General features: G+C 36.4%; 1 protein-coding gene and 1 non-coding gene across 2 annotated transcripts in view; one reads left to right on the top strand and one right to left on the bottom strand.

Annotated features, from left to right (window-relative positions):
- Positions 1-767: 767 nt before the first annotated feature.
- The window catches only part of ADAMTS20 (ADAM metallopeptidase with thrombospondin type 1 motif 20), a 194,318-nt gene continuing 172,240 nt past the window's right edge, over positions 768-22,845 (bottom strand). Inside the window, exons 38-39 of the mRNA XM_070454544.1 lie at positions 5,515-5,619; positions 768-2,276 (exon numbers count right to left, since the gene is read on the bottom strand). Coding sequence (XP_070310645.1) covers positions 2,187-2,276; positions 5,515-5,619 — 195 coding nt within the window. The 3' untranslated portion in view covers positions 768-2,186. The remainder of the gene's footprint in view (positions 2,277-5,514; positions 5,620-22,845) is intronic.
- Positions 12,086-12,133, top strand: LOC139030971 (small nucleolar RNA U54). Its single transcript, XR_011483406.1, has one exon. It is a non-coding gene; the product is annotated as a small nucleolar RNA U54 (small nucleolar RNA).

The following is a 22,845-nucleotide window of genomic DNA, read 5'->3' as shown; positions in this document are numbered from 1 at the left end:
TGCTTTTTCAATGATCCAATGGATGTTGGCAATTTGATCTCTGTCTCCTCTGCCTTTTCTAAAACCAACTTGAACATCTGGAAGTTCACAGTTCACATAGTGTTGAAGCCTGGCCTGAGGAATTATGAGCATTACTTTCCTGGTGTGAGATGAGTGCAGTTGTGTTAGATAAATATAAATTCAAACAGTTGAATACTACTCTCTACCCCATCAGATAAAAAAAAAAAAAGCTGACATGTCACTGAGTATGTAGATATTCTAATATTTGTACACAGAGGCAGTGGTAATTTACATTTATTCCACCCCTTTAGAAAGCAGTACTCCGGCAATTTCTGGTAAAGTTGAAGACAGGTGGACATAAAATCTTACTGTTCCCAAGGATCTTCTCCCTCCCTTGGGAGAAGATTGTGAGTCCTCACTCATTTCCATACATCTGGCCATCCTGCCCTGTAGGGGAATTATATTTCCCTGTCCCATTGCCTAGAATTTGGTCATGTGATTTAATTTGGCCAACTGAATATGAGTATACATGGTACCCTTTCTATAAACAGAAGCTTTTAAAGTCATTGCAAATTTCTGTCAGCCCCATGCCCATATTTCCATAAGGGTGTACAGTAGGCAAGAGCTATTTCCATCGAAACTGCAACAATTAGAGTAAAATGTTTCAGAATTTCTGAAGTGATTTTTGAGTTATAGGCTTTTTTTGGTGAAGAATTCTTTATTTTCTTTTTTTTACATGTAAGGAAAATGAAAGCAAGGTCCCAATGTATCACACAAAAATCTTTATTATTCAGATGATTATAAATTATATGGTTTTACTTATGAATAAAAACATTTCTAGAACATGTTATACATTTCATAATAATGTTTGTAACTGGTTTCAGGCACATAGTGCAAAATACTTCTTTTCTGATACAGAGATCCCTAAATGTTTATTTAACCACATTGGTACAAAATTGGTACCTTATATGGTACATTACACCCCTAATAGTTTGAAAAAGAAAAACTTTGTGGGTAAAACTACTACACTACTATTTACTGGCAAAAAATCTATTATTAGATTCAGTTTTCTTGGTTTATAAAGTAGGTTGTCATAGAAAAATATTATCTATGATTCTTTTAAAATCAAATGGTTGTATAATACACAATTAAATTATTCACCTAAAAAAATCTCTTAATACCTGAGCATTTACTCATGAATAGTTAATTTTTATACTATCTTTCATGTTCTGGATTTGAGAGACCTCAGATATAAAATAACTTGAACTCTCTAATAGAAATTTTGCATATGTAAACATCATTTTATGTTTACCAAAACAGGTTCTTCCAAATGTCAATAATTCTTAATTTTCTACTTGATTAATAAAATACAGTACAAAACTTTGAAAAAATAATTTTTTTAAGAGTAGACATAGGCATATAAGTTATAAAGACATGATATAATATAAACATTTTAAAAACAATGTATTGCTCTTATAAGTACAGTCAAATTAGAGGTAGGTATTTTTAAGTGAAATTCTACTATATCATATCTTATTCTGTATTATACCCACAAAACTTCATGTTTAGTATTTAACCCAACTACATACTTTAATTACAAAACTATACTATATTTTAGGATGACTTTTTGAAGCACCATAATGCACAATTAAAAATTAAAGGAAACATAAAACAAGGTATCTAAGCTGTATCAGTAGAAAGTATAATGGCTATGTACTTTTTTGATGTGACTATTGATTTGCTATTCTCCTGACAGATTCAATAATGTTTATGATTTAAGTTCATTTTCCTAATTTTTACTTGCTCCATTTTAACAAGTAGAATAAACATTTCATTGTACAGTAGGATGTGAGCAGAGATTTACATGTGTGCTTACAGGCATAACATAATTCTGGTCCAGTGTAATCTGTTACCAGCAGTATTATCTTAGCACAATTCAAACATCCCTGTATGCCCAACCATAAATTATTTCATCCTTTTAAGGATCCTGACTAGAACCATGTATCATTCAGTTTATTTCAAACACCTTGAAAAATTAAGCAGTGACTGGTTCCTCATGAGCACCCTAGAAAAAAGGCACAAATATTTTAGACATAAATCTCAGGAAGGAATAAAGTAAAAAGCACCAGCTATTTGCAGGTTCCAGAGAATGTCTCCTCTTTGAGACACACTTTCCTTCTGAATGTTCACACTACTTGAATTGGGAGACCAGTAGTCATGTGAGGAATACACTTTCCACAGAACCCTCCACATCTGCCATAGACTTTGGTTCCATCCTGAAAATAGAAGAGGCAGAGATACAGGAGCATCTGTTACATGCTGGCATCTGTGTGTACAAGGCAGAAAAGCAAACACTTTGAACCATGTGGCTGAAATAATCAGCCAGGGTTCCCTGTAACAATTACACTTGAGGCCAAAGATCATGCCATTTCAGGATTAGCTGAAATCTGTGGTCACAGGAATTAGAGAGCCCGAGATTCATATTAGCCACTTGATGATTATAAACCACACTCTACGTTAGACAATTCATCTCAATCCACATATTTTTCATCAAGGTATCTATTTGCTTCAGTGAGTTTATTAAAACCTCTCCCAACTTGTTACCCAGTGTTTATCATTGACTGAATGAAAGAAAGGTACTTATGATTTGCCACTTCTGGGCATACACACTGAGGAAACCAGATCTGAAAGAGACATGTGCACCCCATGTTCATCGCAGCACTGTTTATAATAGCCAGGACATGGAAGCAACCTAGATGCCCATCAGCAGATGAGTGGATAAGGAAGCTGTGGTACATATACACCATGGAATATTACTCAGCCATTAAAAAGAATTCATTTGAATCAGTTCTAATGAGATGGATGAACCTGGAGCACATTATACAGAGTGAAGTAAGCCAGAAAGATACAGACCAATATAGTATACTAACGCATATATATGGAATTTAGAAAGATGGTAACGATAACCCTATACGCAAAAGAGAAAAAGAGACACAGATGTACAGAACAGACTTTTGGACTCTGTGGGAGAAGGCGAGGGTGGGATGTTTAGAGAGAACAGCATCAAAACATGTATATTATCTAGGGTAGAACAGATAATCAGTCCAGGTTGGATGCATGAGACAAGTGCTTGGTCCTGGTGCACTGGGAAGACCCAAAGGGATCAGGTGGAGAGGGAGGTGGGAGTGAGGATCGGGATGGGGAATACATGTAAATCCATGGCTGATTCATGTCAATGTATGGCAAAAACCACTACAATATTGTAAAGTAATTAGCCTCCAACTAATAAAAATAAATGGGAAAAAAATGAAAAAAATGAAACAAAACAAAAAAAAAACTTATATGAGATTAAAAAAAAAAGATTCTCATAGACTAAATAAAAGAAGGATTTTATGCAAACTTGACCTTAACTTCAAACATCTCCTGGAAGCAATAGAAACACAGCTTGAAGAAAATATAAAAGGTGATAGAATGGAGGGAAAAAACTGGATTGAAAGTAATAATTATAATTAGACACAGAGGCAGACACAACTTAGCGACTAAACAACAACAAAAAGGAGATTCTTCTTTTATTTTTGAAAAGCAGAGCTGCTAACTGAGGAATGGGTGGGCAGAGGCTGGTGAAGGAAGTGAGAACAGGATAGATTTTCTTTCCAGACTGTCTTCCACCTTTAGGTCCAAAAGTCAAAAGGCCTTTTGATCAGATGAAACAAAAATAGTTTGAACTCCTATGGTTTCTGAAGAAGATAAGTTTTGCTTTATTTATGTTTTTGTTTTTTTAAATCTAAGGAGGGAGGGTAGAAAAGGAAACTGGGTTCCTGAAACTTTTGAGGATAAAGAATGTTTTGAGATCAGGGGCTTTTGAAGTTGCCTCTTCTTTCAGAGGCTTTCTATACTCTAGAGAATCTGAGTAAACAAAGAGGATGGCAGTAAAAATTCCAATTTATATACATTCCTGTTCTCAGATGGATTAAGTAAACCCCTAATCTTGTTTAAATTTACTAGGAAATGAAAATATGTGTTCATTTCCACAAGTACATTTGGGTTTCATAAGTCAGAGTTTCACACCATGCATCAGATCTCAGGAAATACCTTCATGCGCAAAATCTTTGATTGAGGGAGAAATTCTCAATTAAGTAAACAAATAGTCTTTACAATAAAACTTAAATAGACGCAAAAGGAATGGTTGTACTAAATATTCATTTTTATTGCTGCCCTTGGCCAGCTGTCATTTAACCAGAAGATACTTAACAACTAGATAAAGTCAGAATATCTCATTGCACTGTCTAAATTTTATACCTGCTCAGAACACATTTTAACTAAGTAATTGATTTATTTCCATTCTTCTACCCGAAAGGATACCTAAATTTGCCAAATAAATATTTAGAAATAAATAGCCATTTTAAAAGCCTACTGTTTACCCATATGATAGAAATAATAAAAATAGAAAATCTTTAATTATTAATTAAAACACAATTTCATAATAGTCAGAAATAAACTATTTTATGGTCTGCAAATATCAGAAAATTGAATTTCATTTACAAGTAGTATTCATATATAGGAATGAAGTCACTTTTAGCAAAAGAAAGAAAAATTATAAAACCTTGGAGTAGGCAGGGACTGTTGATGGTACTGATTTAAGTGGTGCAACATAGATGAGAACACAAATTATAACACAGATCCTGATTTAATGTAGATAGAGTCATGCTATCTAAAGTGTGGTAATTCTAAGTACCAGGAGTCATCTCATAAATTTTATGTGCTAGCACACTACACCAGCACCAAAATTAGGAGGATAATACATTAGATAATACTTTAGATAATACATGTGCTATAGGTAAAAATAAAATCCCAGTGCACTGGCCCTGAGTGCCCTGAATCATGCATCGAACATGGACTGGCGAACTATTTCACACATGGTAATATACATGTTTCAATGCTATTCTCTCAAATCATGACAATGTCTTCTAAATAAAGATAGATAAGGAAAACATTCATACAACCATAAAAATATTCCTAATTCTTGAAGAAACTATAAAGGATGTTCGTTAAATGACAAATGACTCCATCACTAAATCACTAAATCAAAGCAGTGAGGTAAATAAACCAAAAATTTACCTCTCACTTTGAAGTATTAAAACATAAAAGTCTTTAATAATTAGAGTATAGCTAAAAAGACTACCTCTTTGTGAAGCACCTGTGTTTCAAGCCATTAGCCCGAAACTTGAACTACTTAAATCTATATGCTCTGACACTTGATTTCATGTACAGATGCCTATAGCCTAAACATGAATGTGAATATATATAAAACCTCCATAAGCACATGAATAAAAATGAATCCCATTCCATAATTTCATGTTAGTTATACCTCATCATAATGTAACATACCCCATTATATGAAAGAACTCATTAGTCATTAACTTCATATAATTCTGAATTTAAGGTAGAGGAATTTAATACTACTTCACAGCACAGAATTATTTCAGACAGACTTTTTGGTCCAGCAGGACTTACCTGTGATCTGTGAATGATCACAGAGGCATAACTGCCCTGAGCCAGCCACTTTGCTGTACTGGATATCTTCATCCCAGTTCCTGCCAAATTAATGCTGAACTGTCCCTGGATTATAAATAAAAAATAAAAAAAATAAGACCAGATGGAATTAGCATAAAATATTTAAGCATGTACTTGGCTGGAAACACATGAATTGGCATGATCTAAAAAACTTGCTTTCCTAGCTTCTTTAGAAAACGAAAGAACATTGATACAAACCATACACTTTCTTACACTAAGGAAATGAACAAGCTAAAGAGTTTTTAAACTGATTACAAATAAATCTTCTCAATTACGAGGGACAACTGAAATAAAGCCAGATAGTGTTATTTGTTGAAAAGTAATTCTGTCCAGTCCTAGGACTCTAGCGATTGACAGTTAGAGCTTATATTCCTGTAGCATCAGCAACAGCAAGTCTAGACAGAAGGGGTGTCATAGGGACTGGTACCAGACTAGCACTTATCCAGTTTCAAATTTTGACTCCTCACTGCTAACCTCACGGATAAGTTACACCTATTTAATGTATTTCCTTCTGTTACTGTGCCCTTATATCTATCACACAAAAACTATTGAATATGGTATTGTGGTCCCAGCTATCACATCCTTTTAAGTACCCAAAAGTATTATGCAGATGTGTGATGCCACATGAATCACACATATAGTGTGTGAGCCCCCTAGTGGCATTATGATCTAATTATTTTCAAGACACAAGAACCATTTTATGTCAAAATATTCTAGACTATCACTGCTAAAAACTACACTTTGAATATCTGTTAAGTAAGAAAGTGCATGACTAAAATGGGTAAAATTTATGGCATTTATCTATATGATCTCACAGTACAGAATCACACAAGGAAAAGCTGAAGTATTTAACGAATGCTAATTAAGCCCACACCAATGTTCAATATACATATAGATTTAGAGCAATATTAGGACAATCTTAGATCATGTCACAATATTCCATGGCCTAGGGCACAGGAATCTTGAGCAAAACTGTGATAAAACATTAAGGGTTATGTTACGTGACTGGAAATATTATCTTTCATGAAAGCAAAAGTAAAACAGATTCCACATATATTTGTAATATAAATTACTACAATTGCTAAAAATTATGCATCAATTCAGTTTATTAAGTTAAATTTCTTATCGATCACATACTTATTTAAAAATCAAAATAGATTCAAATGCATTTATAATACAATGATAATATATGCAGAATTTTCCCCAAAACAGAAATCATTTGTTCTAGATAAATTCTAAAGAAAGTTTATTATTATATACATAATTTAGTTATGGAATTTAAAATACCTATAAGTTTGCTTCTTTGATGTAATCCTAGAGTCCAAAAGAAGGCCTAGGAACCCAGTGTGTGTGAGCTTAGTCACTCAGTCATGTCCAGCTCTTTGCAACCCCATGGACTGTAGCCGTCCAGACTCCTCTGTCCATGGGGATTCTCCAGGCAAGAATCCTGGAATGAGCTGCCATGCCCTCCTCCAGGGGATCTTCCCAACCCAGGGATAGAACCCAGGTCTCCTGCATTGCACGCAGAGTCTTTACTGTCTGAGCCACCAGGAAGGACCATTCAGGTACTCAGTAAGTGTTTTTAAATGGATGAATTAAGTGCAACATTATAAGTATTAACTTTGAGCATCATAAATATTAATATATTAATTCATATCTAAACCCTTTATACTTGTGATAATGAATGACAACACTAGACACATCAGAAGTTTATATTAGTAAATATTTAAATTAAAACTAATTCTAAGGATATATTCTACTATTTGATACCTACTCATCTGATACAGATTTTGAACTAAATACATAATCCCACATTAACTCATAAGTCAGCTTCTCACCAAATAAAAGAAAGGGAAATATATTCTGTGAAGTAGCTTTCCTGTAACTAACCACTTATGGCACTCTTGTTGTGCTATGCAGTATTTTCACATCTTAATATTTATCGTTTACCTCCCTGCTCAATGTTGCTAGGAAGCATTCAAATGTATATACACTGGAAGTGAAAGGAAAAAAAATCCAGCTGAGTAATGAGAGATTCAAGTGGTCATTAACACAATCAGTTGGGTCTAGAAATAGCTATTGCTTCATTTCTCCAGATTAATTTTCAAGAGCTTTGTTTACGTCTTTAGTCTTTCTTCAAAAGTTACATAATTATATCAAGAAGTAGAAAAATGGTTCATCTGAAACTGGGGATGATATCAATTAAGGTAAAAATACATTTCACTCATTTGTTCAAACCTGAGTGGCAGACTTGGTGTCAAGTAGCCACAGGAGTGGAAAGGTCATTCCTTATCCCCATTCCCAAGAACGGTAGTCTAAAGAATGTTCAAACCACCAGACAATTGCACTCATCTCCCACGCTAGTAAGGTTATGCTTAAAATCCTGCATGCTAGGCTTCAGGATTATGTGCACCAAGAACTTCCAGATGTTCAAGCTGGGTTTAGAAAAGGCAGAGGAACCAGAGACCAAATTGCCAACATTTGCTGGATCACAGAGAAAGCAAGGGAATTCTAGAAAAACATCTACCTCTGTTTCATTGACTACACTAAAGCCTTCAACTGTGTGGATAATAGCAAACTGGAAAACTCTTAAAGAGATAGGAATACCAGACCATCTTACCTGTCTCCTGAGAAACCTGTATGCTGGTCAAGAAGCAACAGTTAGAATCTTGTGCAGAACAACTGACTGGTTCAAGATTGAGCAAGGAGTATGACAAGGCCTGTTTACTGTCACCCTGTTTATTTAACTTATAAGCTGAGCACATGTCAGAAATGCTGGGTTGGATGAGTTACAAGCTGGAATCAAGATTGCCAGGAGAAATATCAATAATCTCAGATATGCGGATGACACCACTCTAACGGCAGAAAGTGAAGAGGAACTAAACAACCTCTTGATGAGGGTGAAGGAGAAGAGTGAAAAGGCCGGCTTAAAATGAAATATATAAAAAACTAAGATCATAGCAACCGGCCCATCACTGCATGGCAAACAGAAGGGGAAAAGGTGGAAGCAGTGACTGATTTCCTTGTCTTAGGCTCTAAAATCACTGCAGATGGTGATGGAAGCCATGAAATCAGAAGGCAGCTGCTTCTTGGCAGGAAAGCTATCATAAACCTAGCCAGTGTACTAAAAAGCATAGACATCACTTTGTCAACAAAGGTTCATACAGTCAAGGCTATGGTCTTTCTAGTAGTCATGTATGGTTGTGAGAGCTGGAGCATAAGGAAGGCAGAGCTTTGAAGAACTGATGTTTTTGAACTGTGGCACTGGAGAAGACTCGAGAGTATCTTGGACAGCAAGGAGAACAAACCAGTCAATATTAAAGGAAATCAACCATGAATACTCACTGGAAAAGACCCTGATGCTGGGAAAGATTTAAGGCAGAAGGAGAAGAGGGCGACAGGATGAGATGGTTGGATGGATCACCAATGTGATTGACATGAACTTGGGAAAACTCTGGGAGAGGCTGAGGGGCAAGAAAGCCTGATGTGCTGCAGTCCATGGGGTCACAAAGAGTCAGACACAACTTGGTGACTGAACAACAACTATGGGAGTACAGAGCAAGGTCTTAGTCTTGATCTGAGAAGGGAAGATTGGTGGTTGCCAGAGGTAGAAGTCAAAGGGAAGGGAAGTGTGTGAGGGTGGACAAAAAAGAAAACCTAGTGACAAGATAAATCACAAGTGGAAGGTAAGGTGATTCAAAAGAACTAAGAATTCAACAAAAAGGAATGTCTTCCTTGAATAATTAGCATTATTAAAGGAAAATATACTTATGGATACAGAGGGAAAGCATAGAAATAGATGCAAGCTTTAAAGTTCCACTTCTTGGACTGACTGCTTGGTTCATATGTCCCCATTATGTCATTAGGTTTTACAGTTTTAAAGTTTTTTCCACCTATTTTACTATGAAAGGGGTCTACAAATCTAATGCAATTCCAAAAAGAGAACTGATTCTAAAATTTATGTAAATTTATATTTATATTTCTTTTATAAAGAAATTAAAACAAGTTTGAAAAAAAAGAATAAAGTTAAAGGACCCATACTACCTTGTTTTAACACTTAGTATAAAGCTATCACTGGAGAAGGGCATGCAACCCACTTCAGTATTCTTGTGTGGAGAACCCCATGGACAGAGGGGCCTGGTGGGCTTCAGTCCATACGGATGCAAAGAGCCAGACACAATTGAGCCAGACACAACTTAGCACACATGTGAGCATAAAGCTGTCACAGGCGGTGCTAGTGTTAAAGAACCTGCCTGCCAATGCAGGAGATAGAAGAGATGTGGGTTTAACCCCTGGGTCAGGAAGATCTCCTGGAGTAAGAAACAGCAACACACTCCAGTATTCTTGCCTGGAAAATTCTATGGACAGAGGAGCCTGGCAGGCTATGGTCCATGGGGTCAAAGAGTCGGATGCAACTGAGCACACACACACATCCACACACAAACATAAAGCTATCATCACCAAGACAGTGCTGTGATGGTGGAGAGACATATGTTGACCAATGGTCAGAACAGAGTCAGAAATAGACTCACACAAATAAGTCCAATTGACTTCGTTTGGCCACACCACATGGCAAGTGGAATCTTAATTCCCTAAGATTGAACCTGTATCCACTGCATTGGAAGCACGGATTCTTAACCACTGAACCACCAAGGAAGTCCCCTCCAATTGATTTTTGACAAAGGTGGAAAGGAGAGAAACAACTGCCTTCTCAACAAATGATGTTAGGACAATCAGATGTCTATAGGCAAAACTCTTCCAACTTTATTCAAAACTAGTTCAAATCAACCATAGGTCTAGATGTAAAACATACAACTATAAACCTTCTTAAGAAAACACAGCAGAAAATCTTTGTAACTTGGACTAAGTCAAAGAGTTCTTAAATATGACATTAAATGTCATAAAGGAAAAAAAATGGTAAATTTGAATTCATTAAACTTTAAAACCTCCACTTTGTGTAAGACACATAAGAAAAAGAAGAGATAAGGTCCGGACCATGAGCGAAATATTTGCAAACATTATACACAACAAAAAATTTGTATCCAGACTATATACAGAATTCCCAGGACTTCACTGGTAGTACAGTAGATAAGAATTTGCCTGCTAATGCAGGGGACACAGATGTAGAAAGATTCGATCCTTGGTGTAGGAAGATTCCACACGCCATGTGGCAACTAAGCCCATCCACTTAGAGCCCATACTCCACAACAAGAGAAACCACTGCAATGAGAGGAACACACACCACAACTAGAGAGGAGCCCCTGTCACCACAGCTAGAGAAAGCTGGTGGGCAGCAACAAAGACCCAGGGAAGCCAAAAATTAATTAACTAATTTTTAATAAGGAACTGTCAAAAACATAAACATTGATGAACAATTAGGAAACAAAAAACTCAATTTTTTAGATGAGAAAAGACTTGAATATACACTTTACCAAAGAGGATACTCAGATGACAAATAAGCACATGAAAGATGCTGAACATTATTAGTGAAATATAAATTAAAACTACAAAAAAGATATCACTGAAGATGGGGAAACAAAAACTTGAGAATACTAAGTGCTGACAAAGAAGAAAAACAAGTAGAAATTTAATCTTTGCTGATGGGAATTTAAAAAAATGGTACAGTCACTATATCAAACAGTTTGGATGGGGGCAGGTAGAGGGGAGGTCCAAGAGGGCAGGGATATATGTATACTCATGACTGATTCACATGGCTGTATAAGGGAAAACAATACAACATTGTAAAGCAGTTATTCTCCAATTAAAAATAAATTAAAACAACAACAAAAATAGTTTGGCAGTTTCCTATAAAGTTAAACATCCATACAGCATATGACTCTACAATCTTACTCACAGGCATAATGAAAATACATGCTCAAACAAAAGCCTGCACACAAATGTGCATATCTGCTCTATCCATAATTTCCAAAATCTATAAACACCCATTTTCTTCCAACAAATGAACACTGTAGGATAACTGTATGACATCTGAGTGATGGAATAATGCTTAGCAATGAAAAAGAACAAAGTACTGACACATGCAGCATGCAAAAAGACAGATGGACCTCAAAAGCATTACGGTGACCAATGTAATGAGAAGGAGGCCAATTTCAAGAGGTTACACACCGTGTGACTTCATTTCTATGACATTTCTATGTCATCCCAGAAAATGCAAAACTAAAGCAATGGAGAAAAGATCAGTGTTTACCAGGAGGTAGGTGGGAGGGGGGAACTGACTCCAAGGAGGAAGTGTGAGGGAGTTGTTCTATATTCAGATTATGGTGATAGCAACATGAATTTGCATACATGTTTAGGCAATTTTTATTATTATTTAAATTATAATAATAGTTTATTATTATTAAGTTTTTTTTCAACTTAAAATGTGAATGGGTATAACATCTAAAGAAAAAAAAATTCCAGTTGACTTGAAAACAAAACCCAACTACATTCTATAGGTAAGAAACACATTTCAAACAAAGTGACTCAGAAAAGCCAAAATTAAAAGTATGTGTGGCAATGAAGAGAGAATTACTGTGTTGACTTACGGTGATCGTCTTTAAAAAAATTAAGATAAACTAATTAATTAATTATTTATTTATTTATTTTTCCATTTATTTTTATTAGTTGGAGGCTAATTACTTTACAACATTGCAGTGGTTTTTGTCATACATTGAAATGAATTAGCCAGGATTTACATGTATTCCCCATCCCGGTCCCCCCTCCCACCTCCCTCTCCACCCCATCCCTCTGGGTCTTCCCAGTGCACCAGGCCCGAGCACTTGTCTCATGCATCCAACCTGGGCTGGTGATCTGTTTCACCCTAGATATACATGTTTCGATGCTGTTCTCTCTAAACATCCCACCCTCGCCTTCTCCCACAGAGTCCACAAGTCTGTTCTATACATCTGAGTCTCTTTTTCTGTTTTGCATATAGGGTTATCGTTACCATCTTTCTAAATTCCATATATATGTGTTAGTATACTGTAATGGTCTTTATCTTTCTGGCTTACTTCGCTCTGTATAATGGGCTCCAGTTTCATCCATCTCATTAGAACTGATTCAAATGAATTCTTTTTAATGGCTGAGTAATATTCCATGGTGTATATGTACCACAGCTTCCTCATCCATTCGTCTGCTGATGGGCATCTAGGTTGCTTCCATGTCCTGGCTATTATAAACAGTGCTGCGATGAACATTGGGGTGCACGTGTCTCTTTCAGATCTGGTTTCCTCAGTGTGTATGCCTAGAAGTGGTATTGCTGGGTCATATGGCAGTTCTATTTCCAGCTTTTTAAGGAATCTCCACACTGTTTTCCATAGTGGCTGTACTAATTTGCATTCCCACCAACAGTGTAAGAGGGTTCCCTTTTCTCCACACCCTCTCCAGCATTTATTGCTTGTAGACTTTTGGGTAGCAACCATCCTGACTGGCATGTAATGGTACCTCATTGTGGTTTTGATTTGCATTTCTCTGATAATGAGTGATGTTGAGCATCTTTTCATGTGTTTTTTTGCCATCTGTATGTCTTCCTTGGAGAAATGTCTGTTGAGTTCTTTGGCCCATTTTTGGATTGGGTCATTTATTTTTCTGGAGTTGAGCTGGAGGAGTTGCTTGTATATTTTTGAGATTAATCCTTTGTCTGTTGCTTCATTTGCTATTATTTTCTCCCAATCTGAGGGCTGTCTTTTCACCTTGCTTATAGTTTCCTTTGTTGTGCAAAAGCTTTTAAGTTTCATTAGGTCCCATTTGTTTATTTTTGCTTTTGTTTCTAAAATTCTGGGATGTGGGTCATAGAGGATCCTGCTGTGATTTATGTCGGAGAGTGTTTTGCCTATGTTCTCCTCTAGGAGTTTTATAGTTTCTGGTCTTATGTTTAGATCTTTAATCCATTTTGAGTTTATTTTTGTGTATGGTGTTCAGAAAGTGTTCTAGTTTCACTCTTTTACAAGTGGTTGACCAGTTTTCCCAGCACCACTTGTTAAAGAGGTTGTCTTTTTTCCATTGTATACCCTTGCCTCCTTTGTTGAAGATAAGGTGACCATAGGTTCGTGGATATATCTCTGGGCTTTCTATTCTGTTCCATTGATCTATATTTCTGTCTTTGTGTCAGTACCATACTGTCTTGATGACTGTGGCTTTGTAGTATAGTCTGAAGTCAGGCAGGTTGATTCCTCCAGTTCCATTCTTCTTTCTCAAGGTTACTTTGGCTATTTGAGGTTTTTTGTATTTCCATACAAATTGTGAACTTATTTGTTCTAGTTCTGTGAAAAATATCATTGGTAGTTTGATAGGGATTGCATTGAATCTATAGATTGCTTTGGGTAGTATAGCCATTTTGACAATATTGATTCTTCCAATCCATGAACACAGTATATTTCTCCATCTATTTGTGTCCTCTTTGATTTCTTTCATCAGTGTTTTATAGTTTTCTATGTATAGGTTTTTGTTTCTCTAGGTAGATATACTCCTAAGTATTTTATTCTTTTTGTTGCAATGGTGAATGGTATTGTTTCCTTAATTTCTCTTTCTGTTTTCTCATTGTTAGTGTATAGGAATGCAAGAGATTTCTGTGTGTTAATTTTATATCCTGCAACTTTACTGTATTTGTTGATTAGCACTAGTAATTTTCTGGTAGAGTCTTTAGGGTTTTCTATGTAGAGGATCATGTCATCTGCAAACAGAGAGAGTTTCAATTCTTCTTTTCCTATCTGGATTCCTTTTACTTCTTTTTCTGCCCTGATTGCTGTGGCCAACACTTCCAAAACTATGTTGAATAGTAGTGGTGAGAGTGGGCACCTTAATTAATTTTTTTAAATGTATGTGCAAGACTATAAGGACTTCCCAAGTGGTACCAGGGCTAAAGAACCTGCCTGCCAATGCAGGAGACATAAGAGACGGGGGTTCAATCCCTGGGTTGAGAAGATACCCTGGAAAAGGGCATGGCAACCCACTCCAGTAGTCTTGTGTGGAAAATCCCATGGACAGAGGAGCTTGGTGGGGCTCCAGTCCATAGGGTTACAAAAAGTTGCACACGATGAGGTGACTTTGCACACACACATGCACGCAAGAGTATACCTGGAAAATGGGCATAAAAAGAGAGCAAGTGTAGCAAATCCTGATAATGTAAAATAGAAGTCAAGTCTGAAATCAGGAAAACATGACAAAGAAGTGCTAGAAACCATGATCTACAATGAAGATATAACACATGAATATTATACATCAAATAACACAGCTACTTTTATGAAACAAAACTACAGGAGATGAAAGAAGACATAGGCAGAAACACCCTAATAATAGGAAATTGTAATATACCACTTTTAGCAACAAGATAGATCAAGAGGACAAGAATAAGGAGAAAGAGGACCTAAGCAATATAATCAAAAGGGTAAGCAAAAATATCTAACTTGACACATTATAATAAAGAATACACAATCAAAATATTTAAAAACTGGCTCCAAATACTCTAAATGTATGCTGGCCATGATCCTTTGGCACTGGGTATTTCTCCTGCTCTTGTGTAATCAATATTAATTACAAAATAGATAAAGAGATACACATTGGGGATTTCTCTTTTTTGTGGCTCTGTGAAAAGTACTAAACATTTTACTTCACTTCACTTTTGATATGTGTATTCTATAGTCACATCACACTCCTTAACTTCATCTTATATTACAACGTGGCAAAGTTTATTTTCCCTAAAGATTGCCATGTGTGTCCATTCTCTTTTTAACATTTATGTCCTGGGGTGCCCCTATCATATGCAAACACAGAGGATGTGGTTTTGATGAATGCTAAACAACAGAATAAGTTCTTTCTGTGACATGAAACATCTGGAGAGTATTCATGAAAATATTGTATAAATTAACACAGAATCTGGTTTATATATTTGACAGAATATCTTCAAGAATACTGGGCAGTTTGTATTCTTAGTAACAGTAACTTCAGGCAATTGCATACAGACTGGAAAAAAAAAAAAAAAAAACAACGAGCATATCTTTCTTTGATAGCACATACCCATGCCCAATAACATCTAATTTTGGAAATAAAGCTTTGTGTTCCAGAAATGCCTAGAGAACTCTGTGGGGAAGACATCTCACCTTGATTAACAGGTGGAGCATTTTATTACTATAATGATGCTGCCTTTGACTTTCTCTAGGATCTTAGACAGGTTGTTGACACCGAGTGTTTCTTTCTCCAACTGTAAACTGGGGTTACCTAGTTTATAACTACAAAACTTTCTCAAGATATTGTATGGGAAAATGACTATTATGTTACTTATTTGTGTATCAGTCTCCTGTGAATTTTATTGATGTCTCATTGACCAGGGGCTTCCGAGGTGGTGCAGGGGTTAAGAATCTGCAAGAGATGCAAGAGACAAGGGTTCAGTATCTGAGTTGAGAAGATCCCTGGAGAAGGAAATGACAACTCACTCCAACATTCTTCCCTGGAAAATCCCATAGACAGAGGAGCCTGGCAGGGTATAGTCCACGGGATCACAAAGAGTTGGACACAACTGAGCTACTGAGCACAGCTATAAACGTTGGTTTACAAGTCTCTGTGTGAACATACATCATACATCTTCTCATTTGCCAGACCTTATTCAATTCAACATGTTTTAAAAAGGACCAGATTTCCAGAACTTCATGATCTTCCCAAAATGATGGTACCTTGTAGCAGACTCTTAACATCTCTAGGAGGCATCTTCAATTTCCTTCTCTCTGATCATATCAAGTACATGACCGGAAGGAAGAGATTAGAAGGAAAATGGATTATTGGACAAAGCTGAGCAGTCTTGACATGACTTGGTCACTGGAGAAGGAATAATCTCCATTTAAAAGAGTCAAAATGGAAATGTCATTTAAAAATACATATGTGATGGAAAAGATTGTTTAGAGCGGTAAAAGTTTTAGATTGCACATCCTTGACCTTAGAACAGGTGTTCAAAGAGATGCAATATAAAACTTCAGAAGGGGGAGTTCACCAGGGGAAACACAGTCCTGGGAAGAGAACTAGATAAAAGGTGTAGGTCAGAGAGTCATCATCTTGGAGGGAGACCAATTGTTTGGTAGACCAACATGAGTGAAGGAGAGAAAGAGAAGAATGGACATGAGCCAAGCTAACCAGGCTCAAAGATTGAGTGAGAACTTGAGATTCCTCTGAAAAGTCATCTACCTTAAAAAATAGAGCCAAGAGAGGGAGCACTTTTGGAATGGCAATTTGAAGAGACCTGTGGACTAAAGAGTGAAACAAAGGGAACAATAGGAATAGAGGGTAATTTCCTCAACTCAACTTGATAAAGAGCACATACCAAAAATCTGTAGCCAAAAATACAGTTAATGATGGAAATTTGAATGCTTTCCCCCTAAGATCAGAAGCAATTAAAGCATATTCACTATCGCCACTCTTCAAAATGCTAGAAGTTACAGATATACATACTAATATAATTCTACCTATATAATAGACCAAAAAAGACAAAAACTATGGAAAGGAAGACTAGATTAGTGGTTGCTAGGGTATAAGGGGATGCTGGCGGTGCAAGGGGAGTAGTTGTCATTATGAAAGTCCTTGTGATGACGAAAATGTTTTGTATCTTGATGTAGTGATGTCAATATCCTAGTTGCAATATTATACTATAATCCTATAAGATGTTACCATTTGGCAATACTGGGTACATGGGATCCCTGAATTATTTCTTAGAGCCACATGTCAACAGTTATCTCAAAACAAAATGTTTCATTTCAAGTATTAAAAAATTTATAAAATACAACAACCATTTAAATTATCTTGAAATTGTCCTAAGGTTATGCAACAATTGGAGAAACATTTATTCAAGAAAATCTATGAAATCCAGGTTAGAAGAGTAAGCATCTGTGACATTTGAACCATGACCTGTCTATGACCTGTCCTCTTTCCCCCACCTCAGCAAGATGATAGCTCCACTCTTCACGGGTACAGCTGAGAACAGAGGACTTTATTTCCCCCAGCTCTCTGTTAGGGATAAGCTTTCTCCCAGGGCAGCAGCGGGCAGGCGAGACACCAGCAATCATCTCACACAGCTCTGCTACAGAAGCCGAATCAGAGGTAAGAACTGCAGAGATCTGAAGCTCCTTTCCGCCACTCAGTCCTAACTCATAGATCAGGAGATCTGCCCCAGGTATGGTAGGCCAAGAACTCAAGACCTGAATCATTCCCACTTAAAATCACCGGTAGGGCACAGGTTTCATGCTGAGCAGTACAAGCCGAGAAGACCAGGGAATAATGTCAAGACCCAGCATTCTGCTTATAGACTAGGGATGTTATTCTGCCCACTCAACCCACAGAATGGGTGCAAAGGCTCTTCCTCAGGGAAAAATCAAGTTACAAGAACATAAAGTTTCACAGATTTTCCTAAGTAGCCTGAGTATTTGGGACAGAAAATGGGGAATTTCAAGCCTAAAGGGGCCATTGAAAAAAAAAAAAAATTAGTGGTGTGTAGTTAAGAGGAGCATGGTGATAACAGGAGGAGAGCAACGTGCAAAATAGTAGGCCAGACCCCAGTTTAACAGAGAAAACCAGGGAAAGAGATGGCTAAGAATGTCTCTTTTTGAGCTTTTTCTGACCTGACCTCAAAGACTGACCTATAAGCCTACGCTGGCCCTGGGGCTTGAGTTTAATTGGCTCAGACCATAGAGTAATTTATGCCTCCAGGATGTTATTGAAAGAACAGAGCCATCATCTACCAATTAGTAGTGGGTAAGAGTTGAGTGTGATATAGTAGAGGCAGACCAGCTAGAAACTTCATCAAAGAGAGCCCAGCCAAAAACACTGTTATTCCAGAAGGATTGGGGGACTGTGTACATGTCCAAGGCTGAACCCTCTGACACTAAAGGCTACATATCACAAGGGAAATAGATGTCACTGAAATAGCCCAGTCAGCAGCTAAACAAATACACATCTAAGCAAACAACAAATCCTAAAGGAGAAGGAAAACTCAGTATCCACTGTTGCTAAAATATACTATCTAAAATGATCCATTTTCAACAAAAAAATTGTGACACATGCAAAGAAACTGGAAAGGATGACTCATATAACAGGGGAAAGGCAGCAGAAACCGCCTTTGAGAGGTTTCAGATGTCAGACTGTGCACATAAAGATTCAAAGCAGCTATTAAAAATATGTCCAAAGAACTAAAGAAAACCCATGCTTAAAAAAGTAAGAAAAGTATGATAATAATGTCTCATCAAAAGAGACTATCAATAAAGAGATAAAAATTATATTTATAAAAAGATCTAAAGGATAATTCTGGAGCTGAAAAGTACAATAACCAATAAAAATTCACTAGAGGGGATCAATCAGCAGATTGGAGCTGGCCGAAGAAACAGCAAACTTGAAAAGAAACCAACAGTGATGATACAATCTGAAAAAATAGCAAAAAAAAAAAAAAAAAAAAGAGGAAAAATGAATAGAGCCTCAGAGAAATGAAGGGACACCATTAGTATACCAAACCATGTATGATGGAAGTACCAAAAGGACCAGATAATATATTTGAAGAAATCTGGCTGAAAATTTTCTAAGTTTGGTGAAACTACATTAATCTACACATCTAAGAAGTCAACGATTCCAAGTGAGTAGACATAAAGAGATCCACATCCAAATATATCACAAGAAAGATGCTGAAAGTCAGAAACAAAGGAAAAAATCTGAGAGCATCTAGAGAAAAATAAGCACATATATGGGAATCTCAGTAAGATAAATCACTGAGTTCTGTTGTTCATCTAGAAGCCAGAGGAGAGTGGGATGGCATATTTAGACTCACAGACTTAGGGAATGAACTTACAGCTGCCATAGAAGTAAAGCATACAAGTAAAGATAATTTTATTAACAGCAACTATAAAAGACATTATAATTGTATGTTTCTTTTTATTTATTCTCAACTTATTTAAAAGTAATTGTATAAACCAGCATGTATGTAATTATACCATTGACCAGCAACATACAGAAAATGTGGGCTTCCCAGGTGGCGCTAGTGGTAAAGAACCCACCTGCCAAAGCAGGAGATGTAAGAGACACGGTTTTGATCTCTGAGTGGGGAAGATCCCCTGGAGAAAGGCACGGCAACCTACTCCAGTACACTTGCCTGGAGAACGCCGGCTGAGGAGTCTGCTGGCTACGGTCCATAGGCTGCAAAGAGTCAGAGATGCCTGAAGTGACTTAGCACACATGCATACAGAACTGCAATATACTTGAGAAGATTGCCACAAATGAAGTAGGTGGAACCAAAGATGTTTGGAAATAATTAAATGAAAGCAGCTGATAACTGCAATCCACAGGAAGAAATGAAGAGAATCAAAAACTTTCATACAAAAAAAAAACTATGAAATTTAAGTTCTCTCATTTCTTACCTCTAAAAGATATAAAATTATATAGTGAAAGTCGCTCAGTCGTGTCTGACTCTTGGCAACCCCATGGACTATATAGTCATGGAATTCTCTAGGCAAGAATATTGGAGTGGGTAGCCTTTCCCTTCTCCAGGGGATCTTCCCAACCCAGGGATTGAACCCAGGTCTCCTGCATGACAGGTAGATTCTTTACTAGCTGAGCTACAAGGGAAATCAAAAACCCAAAAATTATATAAAATAATATTATAAAAATGTATTGTGGGTTTGTTATATAGATAGATGGTATATGCATTACAAATACAACAAAAAAGGGAAGGGGAAAAAGTATATGTAGGAGTAATACTTCTACTTGCAGTATATGTCACTGCAATTAGGTAATATAAATCTGAGTAAATTCTATTAAGATGTACATTGTAAGCCCTAGAGCAACTATTAAGAAAGCAATTAAAAATATAGTGCGAAAATTATTAAAGATATTAAAATGTTACACTTGAAAACATTCACTGAATTTTTAAAAAACAGTAAAAATGGGACCGAAAACCAGAAATGATATGACATATAAAGATTAAAATGGCAAATGGCAAAGATAAATTCAGATATATCAATCATAACATTAGACAGTCTAGACAAATGGCAGAGATTCAACAAAATGCTCTCTGTAGGAGACACTCTTAAGAGTCAAAAATATATAAGTCAAAAGTAAATGGGAGGAAATACATACACCATGTACTATAAAAAAGCTGAGTTGCCACTATAATATCAGATAAATTAGACTTTAAAACAAAAAAAATGATACTACAGATAAAAGGGGACATTTGATAATGACAAAAGTGTCAATACATAAGGAAATTATGACAATTATAGACATACAATCATGTGCAATAAAAATCTCAAAGTAAATATATTGCATACAAAGCAAATGAAACGAAAAGATTGATGTGAGAAGTAGATAATTCAGCAATAATAGCTGCAGTTTCAATAGATAAAATAACTAGGCAGAAGATCAACAAGGAAATGGAAGAGTTGAACCATACTTTAAACCAACTAGCCCTGACAGACATCCAGAGAACACTTCACCCAACAACAACAGAACACACATTCTTTCCAAGCACACACTGCACATTTTCCAGGATAGCCATATGCTATGCTATAAAACAAACCTCAATAAATTTCAAAAGATTGAATAATACAAAGTGTATTTTCCAACCACAATGGAATGAAAGTAGAAATCAAAAACAGAAGGAAATGTGGGAAATTCACAACAGAGGATGAGAAGGTTAGATAGTATCACTGAGTCAATGGACATGAATTTGAGCAAACTGCGGGAGATAGTGAAGGACAGATAAGCCCGGTGTGCTGCAGTCCATGGGGTCGCAAAGAGTCACACAAGACTCAGCAATGCCAGAACAAAAACACCACACTCTTAGATAACCAGTGAGTCAAATAAGACATCATAAATGATAATAGAAAACACTCAAGATGAATGAAAATGAACACACAACACCAAAACTTCAGGAATGCTGCAAAAGAAGTGTTTAAAGGGAAATTTATAGTTTTAAATGCCCATACTAAAAGATAAAAAGGCTCTCATGCCAATGACCTAAACTTCTACCTTAAGCACTGAAAAAAAGGAGAGCAAATTAAATCTAAAGCAAGAGAAGGAAAGAAATAATAATGAATAGAGTGGAAACTGAAGAAACAAATGAGAAAAATTACAGAGAAAATCAGCAAAATCAAAAGTTGGTCTTTTGAAAAGAACAAAATTAACAAAACCAAGAAAAGATGGGAGATTCAAATCACTGAAATCAGGAACAACTGTGAATCTTACAGGAATATAAAGGATTATAAGGCAATACTATGGACAATTGTAAGCCAACAATTTAGATAACTTTGATGAAGTGGACAAATTCCTAGGGAAAAAAAACTACCAAAACAGACTTAAGAGCTAGAAAATCGGAAAAAATCCACAATAAATAAAGAGATTGAATTAGTAAATAAAACAACATTCACAAAGAAAAGCCCAAGCTCAGATGGCTTTGCTGGTGAATCCCACCAAATATTACTTTTTCACAAACTTTTCCAAAAAACTAGAAGGGGAGGGGGGTACTTACCAATTTATTCTATGAAACTAGCACTTCCCTGATATCAAAACCAGACAAGGACATCACAAAAAAAGAAAATGATAGGCCAATATCTTTTCTGTAAACAGACAAAAAATTCTCAACAAAGCATACCAAATCTAGTGACATACAAAATGGATTAGGTATCATCAAGGATTTCCCCCAGGAATGCAACATTGTTTCAACACACAAAAATCAGTGTGATACACCATTTCACTATCACTGCAGTAATGAACAGTAACCACAGGATTATCTCAACAGATGCAGATGAAGCATTTGATAAAACCCAACATTCACCATGAGCCTCCCCTGTGGCTCAGAGGTAAAGAATCTGCCTGTCAATGCAGGAGAAGCAAGAGACACAGGAGATGGGGTTGATCAGGTCAGGAAGATACCCTGGAGGAGGAAATGGCAACCAACTCCAGTGTTCTTGCCAGGAAAATCCCCCAAACAAAAAAGCCTGGTGGGCTGCAGTCCATAGGGGGTCACAAAAGAGTCAGACACGACTGAACACACACACACATTTATGATAAAACCACCTAAATTAGGAATAGAAGGGCACTTCCTCAAATTGATCAAAGGTATCTACAAAACACTCACATCTAACACAATAAATGATAAAGGACTTAATGCTTTTCCTCTGCAATCAAGAAAAAGACAAGGATGTCCACTGTAGCCACTTCGATTCAACAGTATACTGCAAGTTTTAGACAGTGCAAAGAGGCAAGATAAAGAAATTTTAAAAATATTCAGATTGCAAAGGAAGAAGTAAA

This window comes from Odocoileus virginianus, chromosome 24 (assembly GCF_023699985.2).
Source record: "Odocoileus virginianus isolate 20LAN1187 ecotype Illinois chromosome 24, Ovbor_1.2, whole genome shotgun sequence".
Taxonomy (NCBI): domain Eukaryota; kingdom Metazoa; phylum Chordata; class Mammalia; order Artiodactyla; family Cervidae; genus Odocoileus; species Odocoileus virginianus.
The sequence above is the reverse complement of the archived record's forward strand: the minus strand, read 5'-3'. Positions and strand labels throughout refer to the sequence as shown.